The sequence below is a fragment of the Patagioenas fasciata genome, chromosome 25 (genome assembly GCF_037038585.1).
Source record: "Patagioenas fasciata isolate bPatFas1 chromosome 25, bPatFas1.hap1, whole genome shotgun sequence".
NCBI lineage: Eukaryota > Metazoa > Chordata > Aves > Columbiformes > Columbidae > Patagioenas > Patagioenas fasciata.
In genome coordinates, this window is record NC_092544.1 from 5,512,912 (window position 1) to 5,540,036 (window position 27,125).

General features: G+C 62.6%; 2 protein-coding genes across 5 annotated transcripts; both read right to left on the bottom strand.

Annotated features, from left to right (window-relative positions):
• Nucleotides 1–1,201: 1,201 nt before the first annotated feature.
• Nucleotides 1,202–8,534, bottom strand: TCEA3 (transcription elongation factor A3). 2 transcript variants are annotated; one of them, XM_071798974.1, is made up of 13 exons: nt 8,177–8,534; nt 6,681–6,743; nt 6,449–6,554; nt 5,979–6,150; nt 5,152–5,286; nt 4,953–5,036; nt 4,456–4,533; nt 4,204–4,361; nt 3,804–3,865; nt 2,722–2,871; nt 2,105–2,251; nt 1,929–2,000; nt 1,202–1,797 (listed from the first exon to the last, which is right to left on the bottom strand). In XM_071798974.1, exons 1-13 carry the CDS (start codon nt 8,243–8,245, stop codon nt 1,789–1,791), a joined length of 1,305 nt encoding a protein of 434 aa, XP_071655075.1. In that variant the 5' UTR covers nt 8,246–8,534; the 3' UTR covers nt 1,202–1,788. The 2 variants fall into 2 exon arrangements, with proteins under 2 accessions (XP_071655075.1, XP_065713142.1); XM_065857070.2 differs by having other exon boundaries at nt 4,204–4,358; nt 8,177–8,516.
• A 1,322-nt stretch (nt 8,535–9,856) lies between these two features.
• ASAP3 (ArfGAP with SH3 domain, ankyrin repeat and PH domain 3) lies at nt 9,857–26,948 on the bottom strand. 3 transcript variants are annotated; one of them, XM_065857051.2, is made up of 26 exons: nt 26,644–26,948; nt 22,840–22,912; nt 21,950–22,095; nt 19,918–19,992; nt 19,263–19,312; nt 18,915–19,041; nt 17,976–18,061; nt 17,153–17,228; nt 16,943–17,029; nt 16,574–16,683; nt 16,238–16,307; nt 15,420–15,507; nt 15,010–15,058; nt 14,732–14,919; nt 14,508–14,641; nt 14,047–14,141; nt 13,568–13,748; nt 13,265–13,350; nt 13,025–13,140; nt 12,864–12,931; nt 12,644–12,751; nt 12,317–12,563; nt 11,981–12,227; nt 11,356–11,500; nt 11,020–11,142; nt 9,857–10,768 (listed from the first exon to the last, which is right to left on the bottom strand). In XM_065857051.2, exons 1-26 carry the CDS (start codon nt 26,767–26,769, stop codon nt 10,694–10,696), a joined length of 2,976 nt encoding a protein of 991 aa, XP_065713123.1. In that variant the 5' UTR covers nt 26,770–26,948; the 3' UTR covers nt 9,857–10,693. The 3 variants fall into 3 exon arrangements, with proteins under 3 accessions (XP_065713123.1, XP_065713122.1, XP_071655070.1); XM_065857050.2 differs by having other exon boundaries at nt 13,265–13,353; XM_071798969.1 differs by lacking the exon at nt 26,644–26,948 and adding an exon at nt 25,242–25,265 and having other exon boundaries at nt 13,265–13,353.
• Between the last annotated feature and the right edge of the window lie 177 nt (nt 26,949–27,125).

Genomic DNA, 27,125 nt, shown 5'->3' on the forward strand with positions numbered 1-27,125 from the left:
GTGAGGGCAGCGGTGAAGGCAGCGGTGATGGCAGGGGTGAGGGCAGTGGTGAGGGCAGCGGTGAGGGCAGCGGTGAGGGCAGCGGTGAGGGCAGTGGTGAGGGCAGCGGTGAGGGCAGTGGTGAGGGCAGCGGTGAGGGCAGCGGTGAGGGCAGTGGTGAGGGCAGCGGTGAGGGCAGTGGTGAGGGCAGCGGTGAGGGCAGCGGTGAGCGCCTGTGCGAGCGGGGCTGGGTGCGCGGCCACGCAAACCACGGTGCTCGGGGGCCTGGGTGCCCGATCCTGCACCGACGGGACAGACTGTCACCCCGGGGGGTCACGGGGAAGGGCTGGAATGGTGGGGGCTGTTCCTGTCACCACAGGGGCACGGGGAGCTGGCTGGGGAGGCACACACCATGGGGCTGGTTAGGGTGTTATAGGTTGTATGTCAACCTGTCACAATGAGGATTTAGTGTCTCTGTAGGGACAGGCACCAGCCTCAGAGTATCCAAAAGCTGGAGCCTGGGGGGGATAAAGCCCCCGTGGGCGCCCCCAGGCTCTCTGCGCACCCCATGTGTCTCTCATTGCAGGGTCCCCAAGAGCCCCAGGGGGACATGGGGCACCTGTGCTCCAGAGCTCAGCTCAGCCCGCGGGGTGACGGAGCCTGGCAGGCTCCTGAGAGCTCCTGTCTGAGCCCCCTGCCCGTGCTGCTGGAAGCCACGGCTGCACCTCTGGAGTGATGGAAAATCAGAACTGAAGTGGTCCCTTCCCCCAGAGCTGGAGAACAAGATCCAGCACATCAGCCCCATCCTGCCGCCCCCGCTCCCTGCACGGGGTCACCATGATGTTTTATTCATGTCCCTTAGTGGCAGCCACACAGACTTAGTGCACCAAAGTCATCAATAAGCCCTTGAGGCAAATGAGCATTGAAGGCTGAACCGGGGTGTCTGACCCTTCCCTGGGCTGCGGGGACCCTCAGAGAGCTCTGTCTGGGGAAAAATAAATTCACACCTCACCCCAAGATTGAAAAATAAATTATGGGATACTCTGCTGCTCCTGTGGAGCTGTTGTCCTCATCCCCCATGGTCACCGTGACCTCTCCAGCATCCTTGACACACCTTGCTGCCTCCGAACGGAGCTGCTGGGGGCTCTGGGAGGATGACGAGGCTCGAGACGGGGGGTGCAAACCGAGGCGCCCCCCTTCAGAAAGCAGTTTGTGCTGCAGAGACAGTTCACACCTTTATTGCTCTATTGCTGGAGGGATTTCCCCATCCTCTCCCCTCTCCTCCTTTCTCCTTTCCTGGGACACGGTGTCCTCCAGTCAGGTGCACGTGTCACAGAGCGGAGGGACACGGTGGCATCTTTCCGGCATGCAGACACTGCTGCCACCAGCCTGTCCCCCTCTGTGTCCTCCCACTGATGAGGAAGGAGGAGTTTGGGAGTAAAACCTGGCCCTTTCCCACCCCCAGGACAGTGGCACAGACCCACAAACACGGAGCAACGTCCCTCCTGCCCCCAAACCATCCAAGTCCAGCTTTTCCCCAGGGAAGGACGAGCCGCCCGGTTCGGAGCAGTCCCCCTCTCCAGGGATGTGTCTGCTCCCTGTGGGGTCCCAGCACCCCAGCAAAAGGCAGGGAGTCCCCGGGTCACCCCAGGCAAAGAGCCCGGTTTCCTGGGATATTCAAGTGCAAGGAAACAGGTCGCTGGGATGGGGGGACCGATGTCACCCCGTCACTCTCCCTCCCCACCCCGATGTGGCCGTCGCAGCATCTCGACTCACGCCGTGTCCCCTCCAGCCCCACCGCCGGCGCCGTCAGCAGAACTGCGGGAGTAGCAGAGCAGGCAGTGAGCCCTCCCCAGCCCCCGAACACCATTTTGGGGGGCTCTGCCACACCCCAGAGCCCACAGGGAAGGGTCAGGGCACCCCGAGCACCCCCAGAGCCGGGCACACACCTTCCAGCGATTCCCGCACTCGTTGCACAGCACGAACGTCGTCATGGGCTCATCAGCACTGCGCGTCTGCACCTGGGGGCACCGGAGAGCCGGGTCAGCAGACGCCCCCCAGCACCCCCAAACCGGGGTTCCCTGGGGACAGGGGGAGCCCCACTGGGGGGTTTTGCAGGGCTGACCTGGTTGTAGGTGCAGTTCTTCTTCTTGCACTTGCCGCACTGGAAGAGGTCGGTGACGGTGCCGCCCGTCTTGGCCATCTGGTGCTCCCGGATGGCCTCCTGGGTCATGGCGTTCCTCAGCTCCTTCAGCTCGTCGCTGGCCATCTCCTGCCACCGCCACCCGTCAGTGCTCTGCCCAGGGGCTCACGGACCGAGCCGCCATTGCCCAGCACCCCCCTCATCCTCACCAGGACCAGCACTGGTCCTGTGCTTGCTGGAGGGCTCAGACCCATCCAGATGAAAAAAATCACCCCCATCCTCAAACTGAAACCAGAAGAGGGACCTGACTCCCCATGGAGGGACCTGCGCTCCCAGGACACTGATTTGGGGACCCTGGTTGAGGAGGAGGAATGGGGACCCTCAGGCCCTCAGGTCCATCACGCACCCAGCTCTGCAATGGGCTGGGGGGGGACACCAGGCATTGTCCCCTGTGCCTGCTGCTCCTGGTGCTCCAACCAGCACCAGCGTGGGACGGGGAGACGCTGGAACAATCCCTGTCCCTTGGGCACCAACACAGAGGTTTGGGGGGTCCTGCCACCCTCCAGGAGCCATCCCTGTGCCCCCCACCCTGTGCCCACCTCAGCAGTCATGCGGGCGATGAGGTCGGGCGCGATGGCCCCGCACAGCACGTTCCTCCGCAACCCGGGGTTCTTGGGATCCTTCAGGTTGCTGATCCTGCTCCGCACCCGGTTGCGATATTTCATGTCCGTGCTCTTCAGCTCCTGGAAGATATGTGGGGGTTCATCAAGGAATCAACGGGACACGGTGGAGTGGGGGGTGCGGGCCCCACGGGCACCCGCTGCTGCTCCGGTCCGGGTGGTGCCGGTTGTCACCAGGGCTGGTGACCACGTGCAGGTGGAGGTGGCTGGTGACAACAGGGCTTTGCTCCCTGGGGGACCATGTGTGGGGGTCTCCCCCTCCTCAGGTTCAGGAGGATGAAGCACAGCTTGGGATGTGGGGAGGAAAACAGCTGTGCGTTTCCCTGCTGTGACACCCAAAGGCCATCGGGGCACAGGGACCGTCACCAAGCACTGTGCTGGGACATGAGTTTATGGAGACCTGCTCCCTTCCTCCCAGGCTGGACAAAATCTGGTGGCAGATTTGGGAGGGTCCCCAGGCACACACGGGCAGGTTCGAGATGCACCAAAAATCACAGCACATCCAGGAGCAGGAAACAACCTTGGGGGTGGTCCCAGGAGACCCCCTGGCCTTGAGTGCAGGTGAAGGGAGGTGGCTCCATCCTTGGCACCACGATGGACCGGGGCTGGCAGGAGACACGGGCACCCACAGCAGGCGCAGGGAAGGGGCCTTGGCTGGGTTTGGGGGTTATTTGCCCAGGGACAAAGGTGGGTCCCTGTGCAAAGGGGTTTAGGGCTCTCACAGACCCCCCAGACTAAGGCAGGTGCCCAGGGGATGCTCTGCTCAGCATCAACATCAGCATCAACATCAGCATCAGCATCAACATCAGCATCAGCTTCTAACCGGGCTCTGGGCTCCCTCTGCAGGCAACGGCGACAGCAGAGCCCGTCACCCTCTGTCCTTGTCCCTGCCCTGCTCTGTCCTTGTCCCTGTCACCCTCCATCCTGTCCCTGTCACCTCTCCTGAGCCCCCGTGTGTGTGTGTCCCAGCAGACGGCGCCTGGGAACCCCAGCCCCCAAAGGATATGGTCTTCAATCTCCGAGGCCATCTTCTCGCAGTTGACACCGAATTCCTTGTAATCGTCTGAAGGGCAGAGAGGCCAAGGGAGTGAAACCAGCCGGGTGTCACCGTGCACCGAGAAAGCCCCAAAAATCTCCCCTCTCCCACTCAACTTGTCCCAAACATCCCATCTCTAAAAAACCCCATTTTTACCCAACTTGAACCTGGAATTAACCTCCTTATAAAGACCCCATCCAACCCCTTATTGGAGACTCTCCCAACGTCCTTTCCTTTCATTTTGGGGCTCTGACCTGCGGCTGCCATTTATGCAGGTGCCCCAGGACATTGTTATTGTAGGGTCGCTCCTATTCGGGTTGTCCCATAGGAGAAACAGCCCAGCTTGGGCTCCAGCACCCGCTCACCGTCCATGCGCAGGGCGGCCGTCAGCATCTCGATGCACTTGTCCCGCACCGAGTCCCCCGTCAGATAACAGGGGGCCAGGAGGCAGGGGCTGGGTGAGAAGGTGGGGCTGGTGGGGGTCCGCGGCGTCTCCGCTTTGGCTTTGCTGCTGTTGGCTCTGCTGGGTCACAGCGGGAGGACAGAGGGTGTCAGGGTCCCGGTGTCACCCCAGGGGACCTGCCGGGGGTACCGTGGGGGGGATGGGTCTCTCCCACCTTTCCTCTTTGCTGTCACTGGAGTTTCTCCGGGAGCCAGCAGGAGCCGGCGAGGGGCTGGTGCCCACAGAGGCTCGTCTGGGGGTGACACAGGGTGACACCAGCACGTTAATGAAAGCACTTGGAAGCCAAGAGGAATCTCCCCAGGGGAGGATTTCATAGAATCACAAAAGGGAAGGGACCTCCCCAGCCCCCCCCGTGCCCCCCCTGCCATGACAGGGACAACTTCACCAGCTCAGGTTGCTCAGAGCCCCGTCCAGCCTGGCCTGGGATGTCTCCAGGGATGGTTCATCCACCACCTCTCTGGGAACCTGGGCCAGGCTCTCACCACCCTCAGGGCAACAATTTGCTCATCACAGGGAATGCCCCAGCACCCATGGCAGGACTGGGGCTCCCTGCCACCTCCACCCACCCCAGACGTGTGTTCCATGGTCACAGCATCCCCAAGGGGGATCCCCAAAGCACCCCCAGGTTGCCCAGGGACACCCCCTCCTCACCTCTCCCCTGACGGTCTCTTCTGTGGGGAGGATGAGGATGAGACGGCCGAGGCGCTGGAGGACCTGGAGTCAGCAGAGTCTCTCCTGGCAGGACAAGTCCCATGTCACAGGGACCAGGCGGTGGGCCCAGACCCCTGTCCACAGCCCGGTGAGGGGCTGGGTGCAGCCCCTCCCATCCCCACCCAGCTCAGGCACCCACCTCTCTTTCTTGCCATCCAGAGGTGACTTCGAGGGTGCAAGGGTCCCTGTGCCCTTTGGTGGGTACCTCTCGGGGATGGTTTCAGCAGGGTGGCCCCGGGGGGTGGTGGCACAAGAAGCAGACTTGCTGGGCTTCCTAGGGATGGGGAGAGCGGGGCAGGGTCAGACCAGCACTGGCCAAACAGCACTCGCCCTGGGAATAAGCAGCTCCAGAGAAGGGAGAAGGAAAAAAAGCCATTTCTCCCTCCATCCTTGTTCTAGAGACCAAGTGTGATGGGAGCGGCTGAGGGACCTGGGGGTTCAGCTGGAGAACAGGAGCTGAGGGGAGACCTTCTGATCTCTGAACTGCCTGAAAGGAGCTTGGAGCCAGGGGGGTCGGGCTCTGCTCCCCAGGAACAAGCGCCAGGAGCAGAGGAAACGGCCTCAAGTTGCACCAGGGGAGGTTGAGGTTGGATTTAGGAACAATTTCTTCCCCAGAGGGCTGTGGGGCATTGGAACAGGCTGCCCAGGGCAGTGCTGGAGTCACCATCCCTGGAGGGCTGGACAGATGGACATGAGGTTCTCAGGACATGGGGCAGGGACAGGGGTGGGTTATGGGTGGACTCCATGATCTTGAGGGGCTTTTCCAACCAAAGTGATTCTATGATTCCCCAAAAGCTGCTCTGGTGCTGCAGGCAGCCGCCCTTTGGTTCTCCAGCAGTGCCGTCGGCACCCACAGGCAGAGATGGACAAACCGAGCGAGGAGCGAGCAGAGGTTGGTCTCATCTCAGCCCCACCGATGTCTCAGCCCCACGGCTCGCGCCCCCGAGAGCAGGCAGGACCCCCCACCTCTCTTTGTGCTTCTCCCTGTGCTTCTCAGCTGGGCTCCTGGGGTGCTTCGCCCCTTCGTTGGGGCAGCTGGGAAAATCCAGCCCCTTCCCCTTCTTCTCCTTCTCTCTGTCTGTGTCCTTCTCCTTCTTCCCATCCACATCCTTCTCCTTCTTCGGGGTGCTGGAGGGCTCTGGGGGGGGATTTGGGCGTCAGGGGTGCAGCCCAAACCAGCACCGGGGAGCTGCATCCCAGGGTGGGTGGATGCTCAGCCCTCAAGGCGGGGGGAGCACACACACACTGATTTACACACCCCACCCCACAGCAAATACAAGCCCATGGAAGATCCACCAAGTCTGGGCATCACCTGGCATGGCAGCCACACGGGACTGATCCCACCCTCACCCCCCCAGCATCAGGGGTGTGGGTGCTGGGACAGCCCGGGGAGGGTGGGGGTTTTAGGGGGTTCCTGCCCCCCCAGCATCGCTCACCCAGCAGCCGCTTCCAGTTCTTGATGAGGATTTTGGCCGAAGCCACCACCTCTTCATCCGAGCAGTGTTTCCGCACCGAGTTGACGGCCACCCCAATCCGCGTGGTCTGGGGACGTGCGGCAGGGACGCGTCCTTAGGGATGTGCCGGGTGGCACGGGGAGGGGGGACAGGACGAGCCGCCCCACGGGGCATGTCCCCCCACCAGCAACTGCTGTGCCCCCAGCCCCCTCACCTGGAGCAGCTGGATGGTCATGGTGTAGCCGGTGAGGGACTTGAGCAGGTCCAGAGCCCCCTCCTAGAGCGGGGAGAGGCCATGGGGGGTCCTTCAGGAGCAGGGGAGAAATGGGGGGGCACACCGAGGCAGCCCCATACCCCCTCTCCTCTCACCAGTGCTGGGGGGGACACCCCAAGGGGACATAAGCAGCCATGCGCCTGTCCCTTGGGGACACCTGAGCCCCCCCGAGATGCACTCACAGATTAAACCCCAAATCCCTCTGGACCACTACAGCGTGGGGGGGTCGCATCTCACAACTGGGAAGCAGGAGCCACCCCCCCTGGGAGGAAACCCCGGGCTGTGGGGGCTGGGGAGACCCTAATGTCCCATGCAGGGGCGCAAGGGGACACGCACCTGGGGGTGTCACCCAACCGGGGTCACAGGCGGCTGCAGGGTTGAACAAACCCAGCGCAGAGCCCCCCGCTCCCCCTGGGGGGTATTTTCAGAGCCCAGCAGCAAATGCCAGCTCACGGGTGTCCCCCCCGGCCAGGGTCACAGCCCTGTGTGGGGCTGGACCCCCACCACGAGGCGCAGGATCGGGCCCCCCTATACGACAGGTGCAGGGGACACCCCCATGCCACAGTCAGACCCCAACTCTGCCCCCCTCCCCAAATGACAAGCGAGGGGGCGGGGGACAGGATCAGTCCTGAGAGCCCGAGGCAATTCCCATCCAGGGGCAGAGCCCATCTCGGGGGGGTTGATTTATTTCCTAGTGTTGCCACCCCAAAATGCCGCCAGATCTGGGGGTGCAGCAGCTGCCCCTCCGCCCAGGGGCCCACACTTCACTGGGGCAAAGGGTGGCGCAAACAGTCAAACATTAACTTCCAGGGCTGGGCTCGACTCTGCTCAGCCACGCGTCCCCGGACCCTGGGAGCCCCGGATGGATCCTCACCTGGCACAGGGGCGGCAGGGCCCGATCCTGCCCCTCCAGCCCCGACACACCAGCACCAAAGCCCCCGCTCGGGGGTTGTGTCCTCCAGCCTGTCCCCCCCGGGGAGCTTTTCCTTGCACAAGGCCGAGCCCGCGGCACCGATCGGGTGTTGGTGGCCGGGCCGGTGGCCAAGCACCTGTCACCCATGGTCCCTCGCGGCTGAGGGGTGCCTGGACCTGCCACCCCCAGGACAGACCCCCCTTGTCCCCAGATCAGAAGTGACGGGTGCGGGAGAGCCCTGAACTGGTGGCAAAATAAACCACCCTGGGTGGTGGATCCAACATCGCAAGGCTGGGGGGACACAGGCAGCACCCCGGGGTGCTGGGGGCACCTGTGGGTGCTCAGCCCCCTCGGGACTGCGAGCAACAGGAGTTTGGGGTGTAGCCCAAAGCCCTCCTTTCCCAAGTCACCCTGCAACATGCAAGCGCACACGTATGTAAATATGCACATGCATGTAAACATGCACACGTGTGCAAATTTGCACACGCGTGTGCACAGCCCCCCGGGGGCTCGGCCGCCTTACCGTGCTCTTCCTGGCCACCATCTTATCCAGTTTCTTGGCGATCCGCACCAGCTCCTCGGCCGGCCCCATGCTGGCGCTCGGCGCTCACCGCGCTCCCGTGGCGCAGGCACAGCTGGGGGCGGCCGGCATGGGGGGCGGGCCGGGCGGGGGGACGGGAGGAAAGGGGCGGAAAGGGGGAAAACAAGAAAGGGCAAAGCAAGGGAAGGGAAGGGAGAGAAAGCAGAAAGGAGGTGGGGCTGTCCCGGCCAGTTATAAACTCCTGCCAGGCAGGCGAAATAACCCAGGGGAGGGCTAAATATAGCCCGGAGCACCCAGCGGGGCCGCCATGGCCGGAGCGGGGGGAGGCGCTCGGCGGGGACACGGGGACACGCGCCCGTCCCCACCAGAGGGGACCCCGGGGTGTCAGGGAGCTGGCGGTGGCAGGGCCGGGACCTGGGGACGTGGCTTTGCCACCCGACGGGTGCCAGCGCAAACTCTGGTGTGGCTCTTCCCACCCTGCGGTGACAAGGGACACGACAACACCTCCCGCAACCTGTGAAGCCTGGCAGGTGCTACGGCTGCACTGGCTTTTGGTTTTTAACAGCCCCCAAGGGCTGGGGAGCACAGGAAAGGCAGAGCTCAGTGACACCCAACACACACAGCCCCCCAAACAGTGCTCAGTGACACCCAAAGAGTGCTCAGTGACACCCAACACACACAGCACCCCAAACAGTGCCCAGTGACACCCAAAGAGTGCTCAGTGACACCCAACACACACAGCGCCCCAAACAGAGCTCAGTGACACCCAAACAGAGCTCAGTGACACCCAACACACACAGCCCCCCAAACAGAGCTCAGTGACACCCAAACAGAGCTCAGTGACACCCAACACACACAGCCCCCCAAACAGAGCTCAGTGACACCCAAACAGAGCTCAGTGACAGCCAACACACACAGCCCCCCAAACAGAGCTCAGTGACACCCAAACAGAGCTCAGTGACACCCAACACACACAGCCCCCCAAACAGAGCTCAGTGACACCCAAACAGAGCTCAGTGACACCCAACACACACAGCCCCCCAAACAGAGCTCAGTGACACCCAACGAGTGCTCAGTGACACCCAGAGCTCAGTGACAGCCAACACACACAGCCGCCCAAACAGAGCTCAGTGACACCCAAACAGAGCTCAGTGACACCCAACACACACAGCCCCCCAAACAGAGCTCAGTGACACCAAAACAGAGCTCAGTGACACCCAACACACACAGGCCCCCAAACAGTGCCCAGTGACACCCAGCACACACAGCCCCCCAAACAGTGCCCAGTGACACCCAACACACACAGCCCCCCAAACAGTGCCCAGTGACACCCAACACACACAGCCCCCCAAACAGTGCCCAGTGACACCCAACACACACAGCCCCCTAAACAGTGCCCAGTGACACCCAACACACACAGCCCCCCAAACAGAGCTCAGTGACACCCAACACACACAGCCCCCCAAACAGTGCCCAGTGACACCCAACACACACAGCCCCCCCCAAACAGTGCTCACACCACATATGCCACCCCCAAAGCTCAGTGTCACAGCCCCAACGGGCACCGGAAGGTCATGGGGACCCTGGTGACCCAAAGATTCCGGGATGCGTCACCCGCGTCCCCTGGGACAGGGACTGCGCCCCCTCCATGCACCCAGGCACTTACAAAAATGATGGATTTATTAGAAACCAGAGACAGAAAACATTGCTTAAAAATTAAAAAAAAAATAGAAAAAGAGGCTGTTTTTTGAGATGAAACATTTGACGCACAAATAAGAAGGGGAGGAGGCGAACGGGGCCATGGGGACTTGGGGGCAGGCGGCTCCCCAGGGACACCGGCACGGGGTGACATTGGTCCCAGAAACAGCTGCAACGTTCTCCCCCAGGGAGCCCCCGGGCTGGGGCAGCGATCCAGCACCCACTCCAGACCAGGGACACGGGTTCTGCGGGGCCACCTGAACCCCCGACATCAGGGAATGGCATTTTGCTCCCAGTTTTGGGGGGGCTTTGAAGCATTTCGGGGACCCCTGAGACGAGGTCACCAAAAGCCCTTTCCCCATCCCTGCCCATCCCAAACGCTTCACAGTTGGGGTACAGGAGGAAGTGGGGGGTACACAGCTGCTCCCCACTCCCCCCCAGGTTGCACTGGGGGTCATGGCACCCCAGCACAGGAGCGTGGGGGGCACAAAACACAGTCCCCCCAATCCCCAAGGGAGAGGAAAGCCCCAGGGATGGGCAGAGCCCACGGAGGGGACAGGAACAGGGGACAGCGGGGGCCAGCACAGAAATCTCAGCCCACCACTGTAATGAGCGTGTCCGTTCTCTGCCGTACCGCGGGGGGCAGCACCCCTTCAGTCCACGGACAGTCCTCCCACTGGAGGGCAGTGTCCAGCTGAGCTGCACAGTCCAGCACCGGGGTCCCCGCTGTGTTCCCTGATGAGGGACAGGGTGCTGCCTCGGGTCCCGGCCGAGGGGACGAGAGGGGACACTGCCACCCCATCAGTCTTGCAAGAGGTGGACAAAGCTGGCTGGGAAGACACCGGTGCGGGAGCCGTCACCCTCAATGAAGCCGACCTGGGGGTGCACAAGGGGGGATCAGAGGGGCAGAAGTCCCATTTTGGGCAGGGGAGAAGCTTTGGGGTTGATGTCCCAATTCCGAAAGGGACTTAGAGAGGCAAAGCCACAGTGACGTGTCAGGCACAGATGGGGCAGGGGACACCCATCCATGTCCCCCAGAAACACCCAGCCCCTTCCGGAAGAGAACTTCGGGAGAAAGGGACCAGGGTAGGGACCCCAACATCTGTGGGTGTCCCACTGCCACTCACCCAGCTCTGCTCGTCCTCCTCCCGCGTCACCACGATCACCTCCCCCTTGGAGAAGGTCAGCTCCCGCGCCTTGTCCCCCTTGCAGTCGGCCACCGCCTTCACCCGCTTCTGCCTCCCCTTGGCCTGAAAAGGAGCGGGCAGACCCCTCAAGGTGACAAATGATGACAAACCCCCACCCAAGGCCACCCCCAAGGGAGGGTGCAGGGATGTGACACCCTTGATCCCTCTATCTGCCACCCCGGGATAACGGGAGCTGGGATTCCGGGGGATGCAGACCCCCACCACCCCATCGCAGCCCCTCTGAGACCCACCCCCCCCCCAAGTGGCGGCACCTACCGGAGCAAATCTCCTGGGCATGGGCACGGGGGGGACCTTGCTCAGAGCAGGGTCCTCAGGGCCACTGGGGCTCTGGGGGGACACGGGTGACCCCGCTTTGCCCACCGCGCTGCTGATGCGTCGGTACGAGCGGGTGCTCTCTGAGCTGCGGGGGACAGCAGGGACAGTGTCACCCCCCTGCTGATGCCTTTCCCCATCCCATCACACAGTCTCAGTAGGGCCAGGGCTCCCTGGTGGCACCCAAGGGTCCCACCCACAGCACCCTGGATGCTGATGGAGAAGGGTTCTAGCACCCATCCCCCCTCAAGCCCAATTTCCAAAAAGAGGGAAAAAATATCTTCGCAGGGCATCACAGTCTCGGTGTCACCCCCAAATAATCCATGTGACCTTCTCCAATGACAACCCAGCACCCCTGTGACGGCTCTTGTCCCCTCCCACACCCCAGGGCCAGCACCAATTCCCTCGGGGACTCCAAGTCAGGGTGGGGACTCCTTTGCTCCACACCCCCCCAGAGACAATTTTGGGCCCCCCACACTTCAGGGGAACCCAGCAGGGGTTGAAGCCAACCCACCAGCACCATGCAATGACATGACCCCCCACCCAAGGCTGGAGGGGGGGTCCCTACCCAAACTTGACGGGGGGTATGTCGGGGGCCGTGCTGCCCGGCGGGGGCTGCCCTGGGGAGGGATTCAGCTCCGGCCCCCGCCGGGCGCTGCTGCTCTCGGTCTCCGAGCGGGTCTCCCAATACGCTGCCCGTCGGCTCTCGGGGGGGCTGCGGGTGCCGTCGGCAGAGGGGAGGCTGCGCGGTGCCAGGGCCTCCCCCAGCCCCTGGAAATGGGGCTCTGACACCTGCCGGGGGAGCTCGGGGTGCTCTGGGGACACACACATGATGGGGACGATAAACATGATGCCTGGGTGAAGGCACAGCCCCCCACGGGTGACCCCCCACCGCCAGACTCACCGGTAGGGCTGTGGGCGGGTTTGGGGTGGGAGCTGCCCCGCGTGGGGTTCTTGAGGGGCAGCGGGGGGGGGATCTCCTCGCTGTGGGCCCGGCGGGGCGGGGGCCGCGAGGCCACCAGGATGCTCTCGTAGGTCTTGTTGGTGATGTCCATCCCCCCCACGCAGCTCCAGCGGGTCTGGGGACAGGCGGGGGGGGGGCTGGTGGCCAGCGGGGACGTCCCCTTGAAGGAGCGCTGGAGGGGGCTCACCTGGGGACAGACACCTGGCTCCAGGGCTGTCCCACCGCCACCAGCCCCCCCGGCAGGGTCTGTACCCCCTCCATGGGTACCTTCTCCTCCAGCTCATCCTCGCTGTCATATGGGAACTCCTGGGGGGCCTCCCAGTCGTAGTCGATGTGGATCTGCGGGGGGAGCCTCCCCGCCTGTGCCTGCTCCAGCTGCCGGGGGGCAGGTCAGGGGGTCTCAGCAGGGGTGGGACAGGTCCCAGTAGCCCCCCAGGTGCATCAGCCCTCTCCCCAGACTGAGCATCTCCCCCCAAATCCCACCTACCAGCTCCTCACACTCGCTGTGCTTCAGTCTCCTGGCCACGTCCAGAGCCGTCTCGCCCGCCGCGTTCACTGCAGGGGGACAAAAGGAGCCAGATCTGGGTCATGCCCTCACTACTCCACACACACTTGGGAGCCCCAAACCCCCCCGTCCCAGCCCCGTACCCGTGGTGACAGTGGCTTTGCCCTTCAGGAGCAGCTTGAGGCAGTTGGGCTGGTTGTAGAGCGCAGCGTAGTGCAGAGCTGTGTTCCCGTCCTGCGTCACCCGGTCCAGCATCCCCCTGGGTGAAGCCACCAGTGAGAAATTCAAGGTTCAAAAGCAGATGAGCATCGGTTCCCTGTGCTCATGAACCCTCCTGCTTCTGGGGACCAGACAAGGGACACCATGGGCAGCTGGGGACGCACCCGTTCTGGATGATGAAGTCCACCAGAGGAAGGGACAGCCTGTCGGCGTGGCGCACGGCCACGTGCAGCGCCAGCTCGCTCGGCTCCTGCTGCAAGATGAAAGGTAGAGGAGAGCTGGACGCAAAGATGCTCCATCTCCCCCAGAACGGAAGGAAGAAGAGGACTGGACATGATCCCCATGTCCCCTGAGACAGAGGAGGGAGGAGAGTTGGACCTGAGGATGCTCATGTCCACACAAAGGCCGGGAAAACCCTGAGCCTGGGCGCCCAGAGGGGACAATCCTGTTGGTGCCATGGGGCTCACCTGGCCCTCGGGGCTGGCCAGGGGCTTGGCCAGATCGTGGCCTTCGGCGAAGGCCTGGAGCAGGGCCAGCAGGTCGCGGGTGCGGATGGCGTCCCAAAGGCAGTGCGGGTCGTCACGGCCGCTTTTCTGCACGTAGCGTCGCTCCATGTACTTGGCCACGATGTATTCCTTGCGGGCGGCCCTGTGGGAAGGACAATGTGGCATCAGCTCGAACGGACACGGGGACCACACACCTGCCATCCCCACCACAGCTGGAGGCTCCTGCCTCCTGCTAAAGTCTCAGGATGGGGGAGAAACCTCCAAAAAAGGTGCAGATCCCCACCAAAATGCAGGTGATGACACCACAATACCCCCCCTCTCCCGTCCCCAGGCTGTCTCAGAGCCGATGAGCAGTGGCATGAGGACGATGGACTGTGCACCGCGCACACCTCCTGCTCCAGCTCTCCTCCTCCTCCCAGCCCACCCCGAGCCCAACTCACATATTGCTGCTGGCCGAGGGCTTGGGGCAGTCCGGCACGGGCAGCGTGGCCTCCATGATCTCGTTGAAGCGGCTGTTCCCCACGCTGACGGCCAGCTGGAGAGAGAGAGGGACGGGGGAGACGAGCCCCCCCGGCCACGCTCACCCCACCCAATCCCATCCCCGAGGGAGAGGGACGGAATCCACTGGATCCACCCAGGACCTTCCCAGAGCAGCATCTCCCCTGGGGACGATGCTCTTCCATGGCAGGAGAGGTCTGTTTTAAAAGGGAGATGCCAGCGTCCCCCCCTTCACAAGTGGCTTTGCACAGCCCCCCCCAACTTGGGGAAACTGAGACAAATTTGGAGCAAATTGAGCCAGGATGGAGGAGGAGGGATGAACCCTGCATCCCGGGAGATTCGGGGGCTGCAGAGGGTGATTTCGGTGGCTGGGGGGCATCAAGGGATCAGGGAGCAGCTTTACCAGCAGCTCGGAGGTGCTGAGGACATCCAGGGTGAGGGACTGGATGCGGGAATAATGTACGCCCAGCTCCCGATGGATGCCGGAGCACTCAATGCACGTCAGGATGCCCAGGTTGGTGGAAAGCCAGGTGGGATCTACACAAGGGGGAGGGCTCAGCATCTCCTCCATCCCCCAGGATGCTGCAACCCCCTCCAGGGAGGGGAGACACCCCAGGCCTGACCTACCCGGGGCCCCGCAGTCACAACACTGCTTGTTTCCCGGCATGTTCTTCACCTCGCCGATGACCACCCTGGTCAGGTCCTGCACGCCGCTGTCTGTGCCGCCCCCCGCCGCCCCCCCGCCGCCGTTGGGCTCCCCCTTGAAGGCGTTGCTGAGGGCTTCGTCCTTGCTGTTCTGCAGCACCGAGACCCACCTGCGCAGGAGAAAACCCCATCAGGAAGACAGGGAGGAAGAGGAGGAGGATCCAGAACCCCAAGGCGTGGGGACAGGCTGTGGCACTCACACAACGCACTCCTGCTCGTCCTCCGCTTGGAAGTGATATGTCCTGTTGTCTGCAGGGATGGGGAGAGGGGGGAGAAGGTGATTTGGGGATGCCCAGGACAGCAGGAAGAAGCTGAAACTACTTTAAACTAAAATTCAATCACTGCATGTCACTTTTCCATCACCTCAGCCCTGTTTATGACTTTTTTCCTAGTTCTCCTTGGAGAGGTTGGTCCTTCCTCTGCAAATGCAGCCCGGGAGACACCCAGAGCGGGATTGAAAGGGCGGAGGGTGCTCAGGAGCCATGGCAGGGCCGCTGAGAAAACCTGCCCAGTATGTTCTCCCCCCAAAAAGGGAGCTCCCATCCCCAGCTCGGCCACCCCCGGGTCACACACCCCACCCCGGCCCTGGGACCCCGTCCCGGGCACTCACGCGTCACCAGGTCGAAGCATTTCTTCTCCTCGGCGTGAGGCCGCACTTGGCAGGTGAGGAGGTTCAGTTTGACGGGGGGACGGTTGATCTGCAGGGCAGGGGGACGGAGGGAGGTTAAAGGACCAGGGAGGGATGGGACGAGCATCACCCAGCACACACTCTGATGGCCACGCCAGTGGAACAACAACCATCCCCAGATGGCTGTCTTGGGATAATCAGGCAAGCAGGACCCTCTCTGAGCCTTTGTAGGAGAACAGGGCTCGGAGAGGGCCCTGAGACCCACCCGCTGTCCCCATGTCCTGGGTACCTGCTGCAGTTTGCAGCCTCCACCACCAGGGGGCAGCACCCCCACCCAATCCCACCCCAGGACCTTTGGTCTTATCCGGAACCTCAACACCCAACTCGCTGCCCGGGTCAAACCCACCATCCCCACCCACTGACATTCATCAAACACGGGGATGTCACTTAGTGCATCCAGTCCTGGCTTGTACTGAGTTTTAAGCCAGGCAGATTGGTGATAAGTTTGAACAAAACTAAACCTCAAATCAACACCTAAGACGGCCTCAAGTTGCACCAAGGGAGGTTTAGATGGGACATTGGAACAGGCTGCCCAGGGCAGTGCTGGAGTCACCATCCCTGGAGGGTTGGACAGACGGACATGAGGTTCTCAGGACATGGGGCAGTGCCAGGGGTGGGTTAATGGTTGGACTTGATGAGCTTGAGGGTCTTTTCCACCCAAAATGATTCCATGATTCTATGAACACTTAAAGGTTCTATGAACATTGAGGACTGGGGCTGGAGCCCCCACTGCTCCTCACCGTGCTATGGGAGATGGTCAGATAGCCGTACTTCACACCACATTTCCTCTTCTGCCACACTTTGCGGATCCTGAGGAGGAGGAAGAGGAGCAGTGAGGAAGCGCTGCAGCCCCTGACCGCCAGCTCTCAGGTCTCCTCCAGCTTGGCGAAAAATCCTGTTCTTCAAGCCTTGATGGATGCTCAAGACCAGGTGGGACCAATTGCACCCAAAGACCCATCTAACAGCAGCCAAGAACCTCACCCAGACAGTTCCACCTGGGGATGTCCCAGCTCTGGGGCCTCCCGTGAGCCTGGTGCTCAAGACAACATCAGGACAGAGCCAGAGCCCATCCTCACCCATCGCTCTTCTTGTACAGAAACCCTGACTTCTCCGTCCCATATTGCTTGTTCCCTTGGTGCTGGTGGATGCTGTAGCCGCTGCCAGAGTTCTTCCTGCTCAGGTTTTCCTGAGCTCACCAGGGGAGGGGAAAGAAATTAAAAATAACAACAAAAAGAATTAAAAAGCAAAGTGAGAGGTGCAGAGGTGGCTGCTGTCCCCAAGTGACCTCGTCCTTAGGTGGGTGCAGTGTCCATTGGGATGGCAGAGACCCCAAATTCCCTCTGAGCATCTCCCACGTCTCCTCCTCTGCTCCCACAAACATGCCCTTTGGTCCCCAGCTCCCCCATCCCCAAATCCAACCCCGGGCATCCCCCCCAGGCTCTCACCTCCTTGCTCTCCAGCTGCAGGATGCTGCGCAGGGAATCGCGGGTCTGCGTGAGCTGCTTCACCTCCTCCTCCTGCGCCTGGTGGAGCTGCAGGGGGAGGCAGCTGCTCGCACTGCTGCGCTGAGTGCGGGCGCTCTCGGCGCACGGCAGCGGGGACACGGGGTGGCAGCTCGGGGGACGCGTCTGAGTGACGCTGGATGGCAGACTTACCGCGTGGAGGGACACGGCGAGCTTCTCAATGAAGGGGTAGAGGTTCTGGGCAGCCTTCCAGCCATCTTGGAAGAAACTGGGCATTTATTTCATGTGATTAAGATGCAGATGGGGAGGATGGAGAGGAAAAGAAAAAGGGTTTTTTTAGAGAAAATGTGGCAGGAGACCATAGCAACGCCCCTGGGGAGCTGCTCTTGCTTTGTGGTTCCCCTGGAAAAACTCCACCAAAGTCCAGCCCATGGGGTCTGGGTACCCCAAATATAAGGGGTGTTTGGGATGCATGATTGGCTTCTTGTTCGAGTCAAGCTCATCTCACCGGGGACCAGCCCTCCTGGGGGCCTCCGGGTCACAGCCCCAGTCATGGTCATGCTCTTGACCAACACGACTGCTCCCTCCCTGCCTCAGTTTCCCCACTCGAGAGCTGGAGGAGCTGACACGACACCGCACGCTGCAATTCCAGCCTCAGGGAGCAAGGGGAAAGGCAATGGGACATCAAACCTTGCTCCAAACGCCCTCATTACGAGCCCCGCCGCCCTGCTCGGCTGAACTCATCCCTGGAAATCCATCCAGAAACCAAATCATCGGATCTACCCCGAGCCAGCCCCCTTCCCCCAGCCCCCACGGACACGTTTACAGCTCCTCCAGCCAACAGAGCACGTTTCAACCCCTCGGATACAACCAGAGAGCGACAGGCTCTGCCCAGCATGTTCACCAACAGCTGGATGGAGCTGGGATGGGACAAAGTGTCCCCAGACCCTCGAGGGACCTCCAGGGGTGACAACCAACCCTGGGGATGAACCACCTTGACCCGGGTGACACCTACTTGTGTTGAGCATGGAAAAACTTGATGAGGCTCTGGAGGAAATCTGGTCCCTGCTTCATCTGCGACTCGCTCGCTTTTAGCAGGTACTGGGGGAGGAGAAGACACCCGGTGAGGTGATGGAGACAAGGACCAGCTGAAAATATCCCGGAGGAAAAAGCAAAAGCCTTGGCCGGCCCTCATCTCCTTCCCGGCATGGGGAGGAGGGTTTAGCGCTGGCTGCGTTTCAAGAAAGTCGAGTCACGAAGTTGGGATTTGACGGCAGCTCGCTGGGGACCACCCTCCGAAAACCTGGCTCTGGAAGTCCTCCAAGCCCTGAGAAGTTCAAGGGCTGAGGCAGGTCCCCGGGGTTTCCAGCCCAGCCTGCTTCTCCTGCTGCTCATTACTTCTGGAGTTAATAAATAACCAAACCGAAGGCAGCTCGCAAAGGAAGAAAAAAAATAAAGCGGCGAAATAGCTCAAATGTTTTTTGAGATATGACCCCTTTGCTCCTAAAAAATCCGATTCCAAGCGTTGAGCGCCTGCGGCACATGAGTCCCGGAGCTCTGCAGCCCTCGCGAGGCGTCCCACGGGATGAGGAGTTTCAGCTCCATCCATCAAACCCAGGCAGGAAAGACATGGAGCCTCAATCACCCCCAGCAAAACAAAGCAGGGGGAAGAGATTTTCCCCCCACGAGCTCCTCCCCAGCCCAGCGCAGCTGCTTCTGAGCGGGAGGCGCTGGGGGGAAGGCAGCCCCCAGCCCCCGGGTTTTCCATGCTGGGGAGCACCAGGGCGGGATGGAGCCACGTGGGGACACGATGGGATGGGGACAGCTGAGCGTCCCGCACCACACCCACGCAGGGCTGCTTTGGTGGTGGGGACGGGGACAAGCTCCGAGCAGTCCCCTGTGTCACCCCAGTGCTGAACTGTCCCCGTGTCCCCCCCCACAGCACAGCCCCTACCTCACACATGTGGAGCTGGAAGAGCCGCCGCTCCTTCTGTGTGTCCTCGGCCACCTCCACCGCTGACGGTTCGGCCGGGGTGACCCCCGCCAAGCGGGCTCGCTCCTTCTCCTTCTCCATCTTCCCCCTGCGGGACGCACAGTGGCAGGCTGGGGACAGCCCTGCTCCGAGGGGTGTCCCATGGGACAGGATCAGGAGAAACATCTCCAGTCCCTGTAGCTGGGAAGGCTGGACCTGAGCCCACCCCGTGGCAAAGCGGCACCGACTGGTGCCCAGGTGCCTGGGGACAAAACACTGTTGTGCAGCGTGAGATTAGGCAGATTTTGCCGGTGGCAACGGGTTCCTTACACTTTGGTCTCGTAATCCTTCCAGGCCTTTTCAATCTGCTTCTTAGAGTCCTGCGGCAAAAGGACAGAGGGGACAGCACTGTCAGGGAAGGCGAAAGGTCCCAGTGGCACCAAAGGGACCGAGGGCTTTGTTCTGCATCGCTGCACTCTGATGACGAGCAATGTCCCCACCAGGTCTCCACCCTCCCTCCTGTCACCCCCAGCCTGTGCTGCTGCCCCCAAGCTCCATCCAGCCCCGGGGACTCGCTCCTTCCTTCTCCTGAGCCCGTCACAGGGGTCTCATTGCAGAACGTCCCCAAATGGGTGACGTTGGACCCCCAGGGACAGTGTGACTTGGGGCCCTTGGGACAGTGTGACCTGCAGCGTTGGAGCCCCAGAAATGGTGTGACCTGCAGCCTCAGAGCCCCAGTGACAGTGTGACCTGGAGCTTCAGAGCGCTGGGGACAATGTGACCTGGAGCCTTGGGGACAGTGAGACCTGGAGCCTCAGAGCCCTGGGGACAATGTGACCTGGAGCCTTGGGGACAGTGAGACCTGGAGCCTCAGAGCCCTGGGGACAATGTGACCTGGAGCCTTGGGGACAGTGAGACCTGGAGCCCCGGGGACAGTGAGACCTGGAGCCTCAGAGCCCTGGGGACAGTGCCGGAGGGGACTCACCAGGCGGCTGTCCCTCAGCTGTCCCTTCAGCAGGCTGTCCAGGGGGAAGGAGACGATGTTGTTCAGGTTCTGCACCTGCCAAGGGCAGAGATGGCGTCACCCCACGGGACTCCCCGCTCAGGGCAGGTCGAGGAGCCGGAGCCCCGTGTCTGTCCCAGTGCTGGGGTCCCCCCAGCGCCACGGCCGCCCCGTGAAGGGTTAAGGAGGCAGGAGCGGGCCGGCGCAGGCTGGGGCAGGCCGGGGCCTGCCGGGCTGGCTGCAAGATGTCTGACGCGGGCCCTTCCCACAAACCGCATCGGGCGCCGCTGCCAAAACAAAAGCTGCTCCCCCCATCGCCACCCTGTCCCTGTTCCCTGTCAATCGCCACCCTGTCCCCGTCCCCATCGACACCACCAGCCTCTCCACAGTGATGCAAAGATCCACACCCCACCCCAAGGGGTGTCTCAAAATGTTCCCCTTTTGCTGGGACCCCATTTTAGTGCTGTCAGAGCAGCTCCAGCACCCGCACAGGACCGCCCCCCACACCCCGATTGCTTTCAAAGGCTCCCAAGGGTTTTGGTCACCGGGACAAACCCAGCTCAGGGATGCGGGACCAGCCCCAGAGGAGGCGGAACAGGGCACCCCTATTCTGACAGGCACCCCGCTTCCCACAGCTCCGGTGGGACCTGGGGGGGAAAACCCGGCTTTTTGGGTCTGGCTGGGGGTCACAGTACGTAACCCCCTCTGGGGGGAGCGGGGGACACGGCAGGGCCACAGCTGCTCCCGCAGCGGGGGGTACCCAGGAACTGCTCCAACTCCTCTGCTGGGATGTTCCATAGAGCCCCCCTGAGCACGAGGGGACAGTGGGGAGGGGACAAGTGGGGAGGCCCAGACTGGGGTAACTGGGAGTGGAAGATGCTGAAATCTGAAATTCTTGCTGGGGGAGGGGCTGTAGAAATAAAATTCCTCCTTAAGCAGAGCAAAAAACACCCTTTTGGGGGGTGGCAAAAGGGACTGGAGAGGGGACCAGTGACATGGGACCCCCAGGGCTTTGCTGCTGGTTGTGCATGGACCAAAATCTGACCAGGAACCGACTTCTGCACCGGAGTTGTTCTGTGGTGGGGACGATGTTGCCGGCTCAGCCTCTGCCTGCCTGCTCCCCTGTTCCCCTGCCTGCTCCCCTGTTCCCCTGCCTGCTCCCCTGCCTGCTCCCCTGCCTGCTCCCCTGTTCCCCTTCCTGCTCCCCTGCCTGCTCCCCTGTTCCCCTGCCTGCTCCCCTGTTCCCCTGCCTGCTCCCCTGCCTGCTCCCCTGTTCCCCTTCCTGCTCCCCTGCCTGCTCCCCTGTTCCCCTGCCTGCTCCCCTGCCCGCTCCCCTGCCTGTTCCCTGCCTGCTCCCCTGCCTGTTCCCTGTCTGCTCCCCTGTTCCCCTGCCTGCTCCCCTGCCTGCTCCCCTGCCTGTTCCCTGTCTGCTCCCCTGTTCCCCTGCCCGCTCCCCTGCCTGTTCCCTGTCTGCTCCCCTGTTCCCTGCCTGCTCCCCTGCTCCCCTGCCCGCTCCCCTGCTCCCCGTGCAGCCGCAGCCCCCCAGGCCCTGCTGCGCAGCTCAGCGTGGCTTTGATTTACTTCTTGGCAAGCGAGATCAGAGCTGCAATTGATGTGAAACGGGGGAGAAAAAAAGAAAGAAAGGAAAAAAAGGAAAAAAGAAAAGCAAAGAGCAGCCCCAACCGCCCGTCGAGTCCCAGCGCCAGCGGCTCCAGTGGAGCTGGGATGAGCTGTAAATCCAGCGCGAGGGGAGTGGGTGGTTTGGTCACCAGGAGCATGTTCCCGAGCCCGGGGTGGGTGCTGGGGGTTGCTGGTGGTGGCCGAGGGCAGCTGAACGGGGAGGGGGGGCCGCACGGGGTGTTTTTCCAAATCCAGATGGATTTTGGAGATTTTCCCCAGCTTGGCTGCAGAGAACAGCCTGAGGTTGCACTGGAGGCACCGTGAACCCCGTGTTCCGCCCCCCGGGTGGTTAAAGCCCCCCCGACGCCGGCAGCGTGCCCGGGGAGCAGCTCACCAGGTTCTTGAAGAGCGCAGTGACCTCACGGGTGAAGACGGCCAGGTTGAGGAAGCCGGTGGAGAGCTCGTGGTTGTTCTGGGAGAGGTGGTTGTTGCCGAAGTTCTCCAGGGCTTCGCTGTACTGCTCCTCGTTCTCCACGTGGGCTGCGAGGGGAGACACCGGTGAGGGACACGGGGTGACCCTGCAGCACCCATCCCTGGGCGATGGCCACACCATGAGGTGCCACCAGCAGCCACCTCCCCATCCCTCCATAGCAGAGCTGGGCTGATCCTGCTGCAGATCCTATCTGTGACATACTGTGACCACAGCGCTGTGTCCGAAACTGCCTCCTAAAGGTTCTTAATTGCCCTTTTAATCCTTTTTCAAGCCACTTTTTGGCACCTTATCATATTGCCAGCACCCATGGCCACACAATGGACAGATGCATCGCCCCATGAACAGATGTGACCAGGGTTGGTGGAGGAGAGCTGGGGCGTGGTGGAGAAGAGAAGCTCCGGGGAGACCCTATTGCAGCCTTTCTGGACTTAACAGGGGACAATAAGAAAGATGGGGACGGATTTTTGAGCAGGGCCTGTGGTGACAGAACAAGGGGTGATGGTTTAAACTAAAGGAGGGAGATTCAGGCTGGACATGAGGAAGGAATTGTTGCCCTGAGGGTAGTGAGAGCCTGGCCCAGGTTGGGCAGAGAGGTGGTGGATGAACCATCCCTGGAGACATCCCAGGCCAGGCTGGACGGGGCTCTGAGCACCCTGAGCTGGTGAAGATGTCCCTGTCATGGCAGGGGGGACTGTGGGGCTGGGAAGGTCCCTCAACCCAAACTGTTCTATGGCACCACCACCGACCCTGCCAGCCCAGGGATGCCCATCAGCTCTCCAAGCCCAACTCACTCAGCCCGGAGACATGAATGGCTTTCACATATTTCCTGATCCTCTGGAGCACGGCTTGGTCCCCATCCAGGCTCTGCGAAAGCAAAGAAAGAAAACAAACCCAGCTCGTTAGCCAAGCGCGGCCACCGCTCCCCCCGGCCCAGCTGCTCTGCCATGCAGATGTGCGGGGCAGCAGCCAAGCTCCCGCGGCTGCGAGAGGAGCCGGAGGCATCCCGGGGACACCGGAGCCGCCGTGTCCAGCCGCTCCGCTGCCAGCTCTGCGGTCCCTGCGGTTTTTGCTGCCAGGCAGGGCTCTGGCTGCCCCGGGGAGGCGGGTTGGAGCAAGAGGGGAGCAGGGGGTGAGCGGCTCTTTGGATCCAAGCAGCTTCCAGCAACCACGGAAAATGCCTCCCTGGCTCTAGCAGGGGCTGTTTCAGCTGAGGAGGGGATAAAGAGTCACGCAGCACGAATACGCCAGCCTGTCCCCACCACCGCAGCGTGTGTCCCCATGGCTTGAGACAGGGCACAGCAAAGGTGCCCAGCTCCACAGAGGCAAAAATGGGACCCACGTCTTGCCAACGCCCAACAGGGACCAAAATCACATCAATCCTGCAACCAGGGATGAGGCTTTCCACACCCCCCAACTCGTGCTGGGTCTTGGCTGTGGCCCCAGCACCACGGACCTCCCCATAACGCCCCCGGCTGCATCTTGTGCTCACGTAGAGCACTCCCCATCCCAACCTGGTCACCCCGTCCTTGCTCCAGCCCTCCCTACCCTCATTTGCCCCCACCAAGCACGAGGGCAAACTCAACCCCAACGCCAAACCAACGCCAACCCGCCCGCGGAGCCTCAGAGCTGAACACAGGCCGGCCCCGCCATCAGGAAAGGGTTAAGGGCGGCTTGGCTGCAGGTACCAGAGGCATGATAACAGGCTGGAAATATTTAGAGGGCGTGAACAGCAAGAAGGGCGAGGGATGAAACCGCGGAGGAATTACAATAAAGAGGCGCTCTCTCTCTCGCTCTGCTCCGCCGAAGGTTTTCGGGCTGATGTCAAGGCCGATTTCCTGACAGCGGGTCAGCCCGGCCCCGGCGCCGCTCTCCCAGGCCCTCCTCGTTGGACGGGGACGAGCTTTGGCCAGGATGAGCTGGCTGGGAAGGAACATGGGGCTGAAGCAGGAGCCAAACCCCCCGCCTAGAGGGGCCTTGCAATGCATCTACAATGGGGAGGACGTTGGGGTGCCCCAAAGCCCCCATGCCCCCTGCTCTGCACCAAATCTGGGTGTTCCAGACTCTCCGGAGCCACAAGCTGGGGCAGAGGCATCCTCTGCCTTGGGGGGGATGCCAGAGCTGGACACCCCAGGCTCACAAACCTGGTGGGGAAACTGAGGCAGCACAATGGCTGCATCACTGTGCAAGCCGGGGAAGAAGCTGCTCTGAGCGCCCAGGACGGGGCAACCACCCCGGTGGCAGCTCAGGGCCATAGGGGGCTGAATGCAGGGACAGCCTGGGGACAACCTGGGGACACTCACAGGGGCTTTTGGGAAGGGGTCCATGAGCTGAGCAGTGGGGATGGGACAGGCAGAGCTGAGCACCGGGGTGGAAAATGCACAGGAAACCAGTGCACGGTGCTGCCCAGGCTGCGAGCATCGCTGCATCCCCAAGGTACCGGGCTGGCTGCTGGGGACACAGGCCTTGGCTGCATGGGGACAGCCCTCGGAGCTGGGCACAGCGATGTCTGAAGACCCCACAGCACCCATCACCACCCAGCCCAGCTTAGGTGAGGGGTCCCAGTCAGGAGAAGGGGGTGACATCGGCAGAGAGGGGACAGGAACACGAGAGAAAGGGACAGATCCGCACCGGCACCGCAGCCACACGGGCTGGCAGCCTGGGGACCCCGAGCAGCCACCGCCACCCCCCTCCCAGCCCCAGCAGGGTGCTCAATGGGGGCCATTCTTCTGCCTGCCCCCTCGCCGCTGGCTCGTGCCGCCCGGCGAAGGAGCCGCCGCGGGTGCCAGGGGCTGGGAGCGGGATGCGGCGCTGCCCTGGGTGCAAAGGGCAGCGTGTGGCACAGACACGGTGCTGTTCACATGGTGATGGGGTGAGCTGGGAGCCCGGCTGCCGGCTCTGCCACTGAACACGCCAGCGGCCTCTGCCATGCCACCCCGCCTAGGCCCAGAGGTGCCAAGTCCCGTGTGACATGTACACAGTACCCAGCCCCAGCCACCACGGGCTGGATCCGACCTTCCAGCTCACTCCAGACTCGGGTTCTGCCTCCACAGCTGCACTGAGGACCTCAAAGTCACACGAGACCCCTGGGGTGGGAGAGCCCTCTTTAATCCCAGGAGGGAAACTGAGGCACAGAGCAGCCCCAGCCAACACCAGTTTGTTATTTTGATGGTGAGCACCAGCCTCTGGCCCTCACCTGCATCACTCCTGCCCCCTCCGTTTAGGCAGGGCCCTGGTGGGACATGGTCACCCCTTCCCACGCAGTGGCTGCTGGAGCAAAACCAGGAACCTTCACTCCCTCCTGCTCACCAAGCCACCAGCTGGGATCTGGGGGTGACAGAGAGCCCCAAAGCTCCGTGTGGTCACAGAGTCTCTCCCAGCCCCCCAGCCCTCTCCAAAGCCACCCCTGGTTATTGCCTGATGCTCTTGTCCCATTGGGGCTCAGAGGGCGCCATGGGGCAGGGTGGGTTTGGTTGGCTTCCCCCCCCCAACGCTGGAGCACAGCAGTGCCAAAGGCCCGGCAGCAGTTCGCCCCCCCGAGGGTTCCTCGTAGCCTCTGGAGGGATGGGGGCTCGGCCCTATGTCCCCCACGACGCACACACCTCGGTCACAACCCCCAGCTCTCAGCCACGCTCACTGGAGCTTTCCTAAGCAAACCCCACAGAGAACCCCCACCGTTCCCAGAGGGTGTCTCTCCCCCCATCCCCATCCCCCTCCCCGACAACCACAGCCTCTCCAAGCAGTCAAACCAAATCCCCGCTGTCTCCTCCTGGCTGGAGCTGCCCCCCCTCCCCCTCGAGAGGCAGACCCATGGCAGGGACCAGCACGTGCTGGTGGGGACCACGATGCTCCGCGCTGGGTCCCCAAATTTCCAGCCTGGGACGCCCATCCCGCTGTCCCCCGGCAGATGCCGGCAGCCCCAGCACCTGGGGCCCCCCGCTCCCCCCCAGCCCTGGCTCCCCTTCAAAGCTATTCCTTCGCTTAGAGGAGTTGGCAAAAGCCACGGGACCAGCTGGAAACCGCCTTTATTCCAGGCAGGAGAAGGGGGATGATAGGACCCCACTACCTCCACCCTTCCCACAAACACTACCAGAGATTTCAGGGGGTGCCTAAAAATACTCCGGTGGCTTTAATCACAAGGGGACCCCCCCCAGGGACATCGCATCAGGGCTGGCTCCAGCATAGCAACTCACTAGTAGCCAGAGCCGTGGGGCTGATGCTCTGCCCTGCCCGGGGGGGATGCCCTGGACCCGGAGACAAAACCGTTAAAGAAGAGTTTTGCCTATTTCTGCAGAACTTGGTCCCCAAAAAAGGCTACGCTGGGGCTGCTTGGAAGATGCAAATGGCCACCCCGGCCCGAAGGTCCCAAAGCACCCACTTATGGTGACAGCCAGCACAAGCCGGGCCGGGCCGGTCTCCCCCCCGAGGTCTCGAAGCGAAGCGGGGACCCCAATAAATAGCAGCCCAAGGAAGGGAGGTATCCCCCGGGGTGGGCACTGGGCGCTGGACGAGCACCTATGGGTGCCAGGGGCTGCCCCATAGCGGTGGGTGCTCCCCGGGGTGGGGGAGTGCAACCCGACCCCCCCAGCCCCGCTCACCTCCTCCAGAGCCCCCACCGCCCCCCGGCACTTCTGCATCTTGGAAGCGAAGGCGGCGGCGGCCGGGGAGCTGAGGTCCTCGCCGGTCGCGGCCAAGAACTCGGCCACGCTGAGCTGCTCGGGCATCGTGCGGCCGCACCGGGGGGCGACCGGGACAGCACTGGGGAGGCGACCGGGACAGCAGCGCGAGGGCGCAGCGGGGGGCGCTCGGAGCGCACCGGGAGCGCCGGCCAGGCCCGGCTCAGCGCCCCATGCCCCGCACCGGGAGCGCCCGTCCCGCCGCACCGGGAGCGCCTCCGCCCGCCCAGCCCGATCGCTCCCTCCCCGCCGTCACGTGAGCGGCCCCGCCCGCCCGCCCGTTAAAGGCGAAGCGACCCGGTGACACCCGCCCCGCCACCGCCACCACCCCCGACATGTGCCCCGGCAGGGCTGCGGTAGGCACGGGGGTAAGAGGCTGGACGGGAACAGCAGGAATTTGGGGG

Bases quoted from the DNA above. Each gene is read 5' to 3' on its own strand.
- TCEA3 (XM_071798974.1), bottom strand. From the start codon at position 8,245: ATGGGGCCGGCCGAGGAGCTGGTGCGGATCGCCAAGAAACTGGATAAG. The intron at 2,872-3,803 runs CTTTGGGGGCTG...CCCCCACATATC, and splicing joins CGGAGATTGAAGACCATATC to TTCCAGGAGCTGAAGAGCAC. The intron at 2,001-2,104 runs GTCAGCCCTGCA...CGGTGCCCCCAG, and splicing joins AGAACTGCACCTACAACCAG to GTGCAGACGCGCAGTGCTGA.
- ASAP3 (XM_065857050.2), bottom strand. From the start codon at position 26,769: ATGCCCGAGCAGCTCAGCGTGGCCGAGTTCTTGGCCGCGACCGGCGAG. The intron at 15,508-16,237 runs GTGAGGAGCAGT...CCTGCCCTGCAG, and splicing joins TGACCATCTCCCATAGCACG to ATCAACCGTCCCCCCGTCAA. The intron at 14,642-14,731 runs GTAGGTCAGGCC...CCCCTTGTGTAG, and splicing joins TTGTGACTGCGGGGCCCCGG to ATCCCACCTGGCTTTCCACC.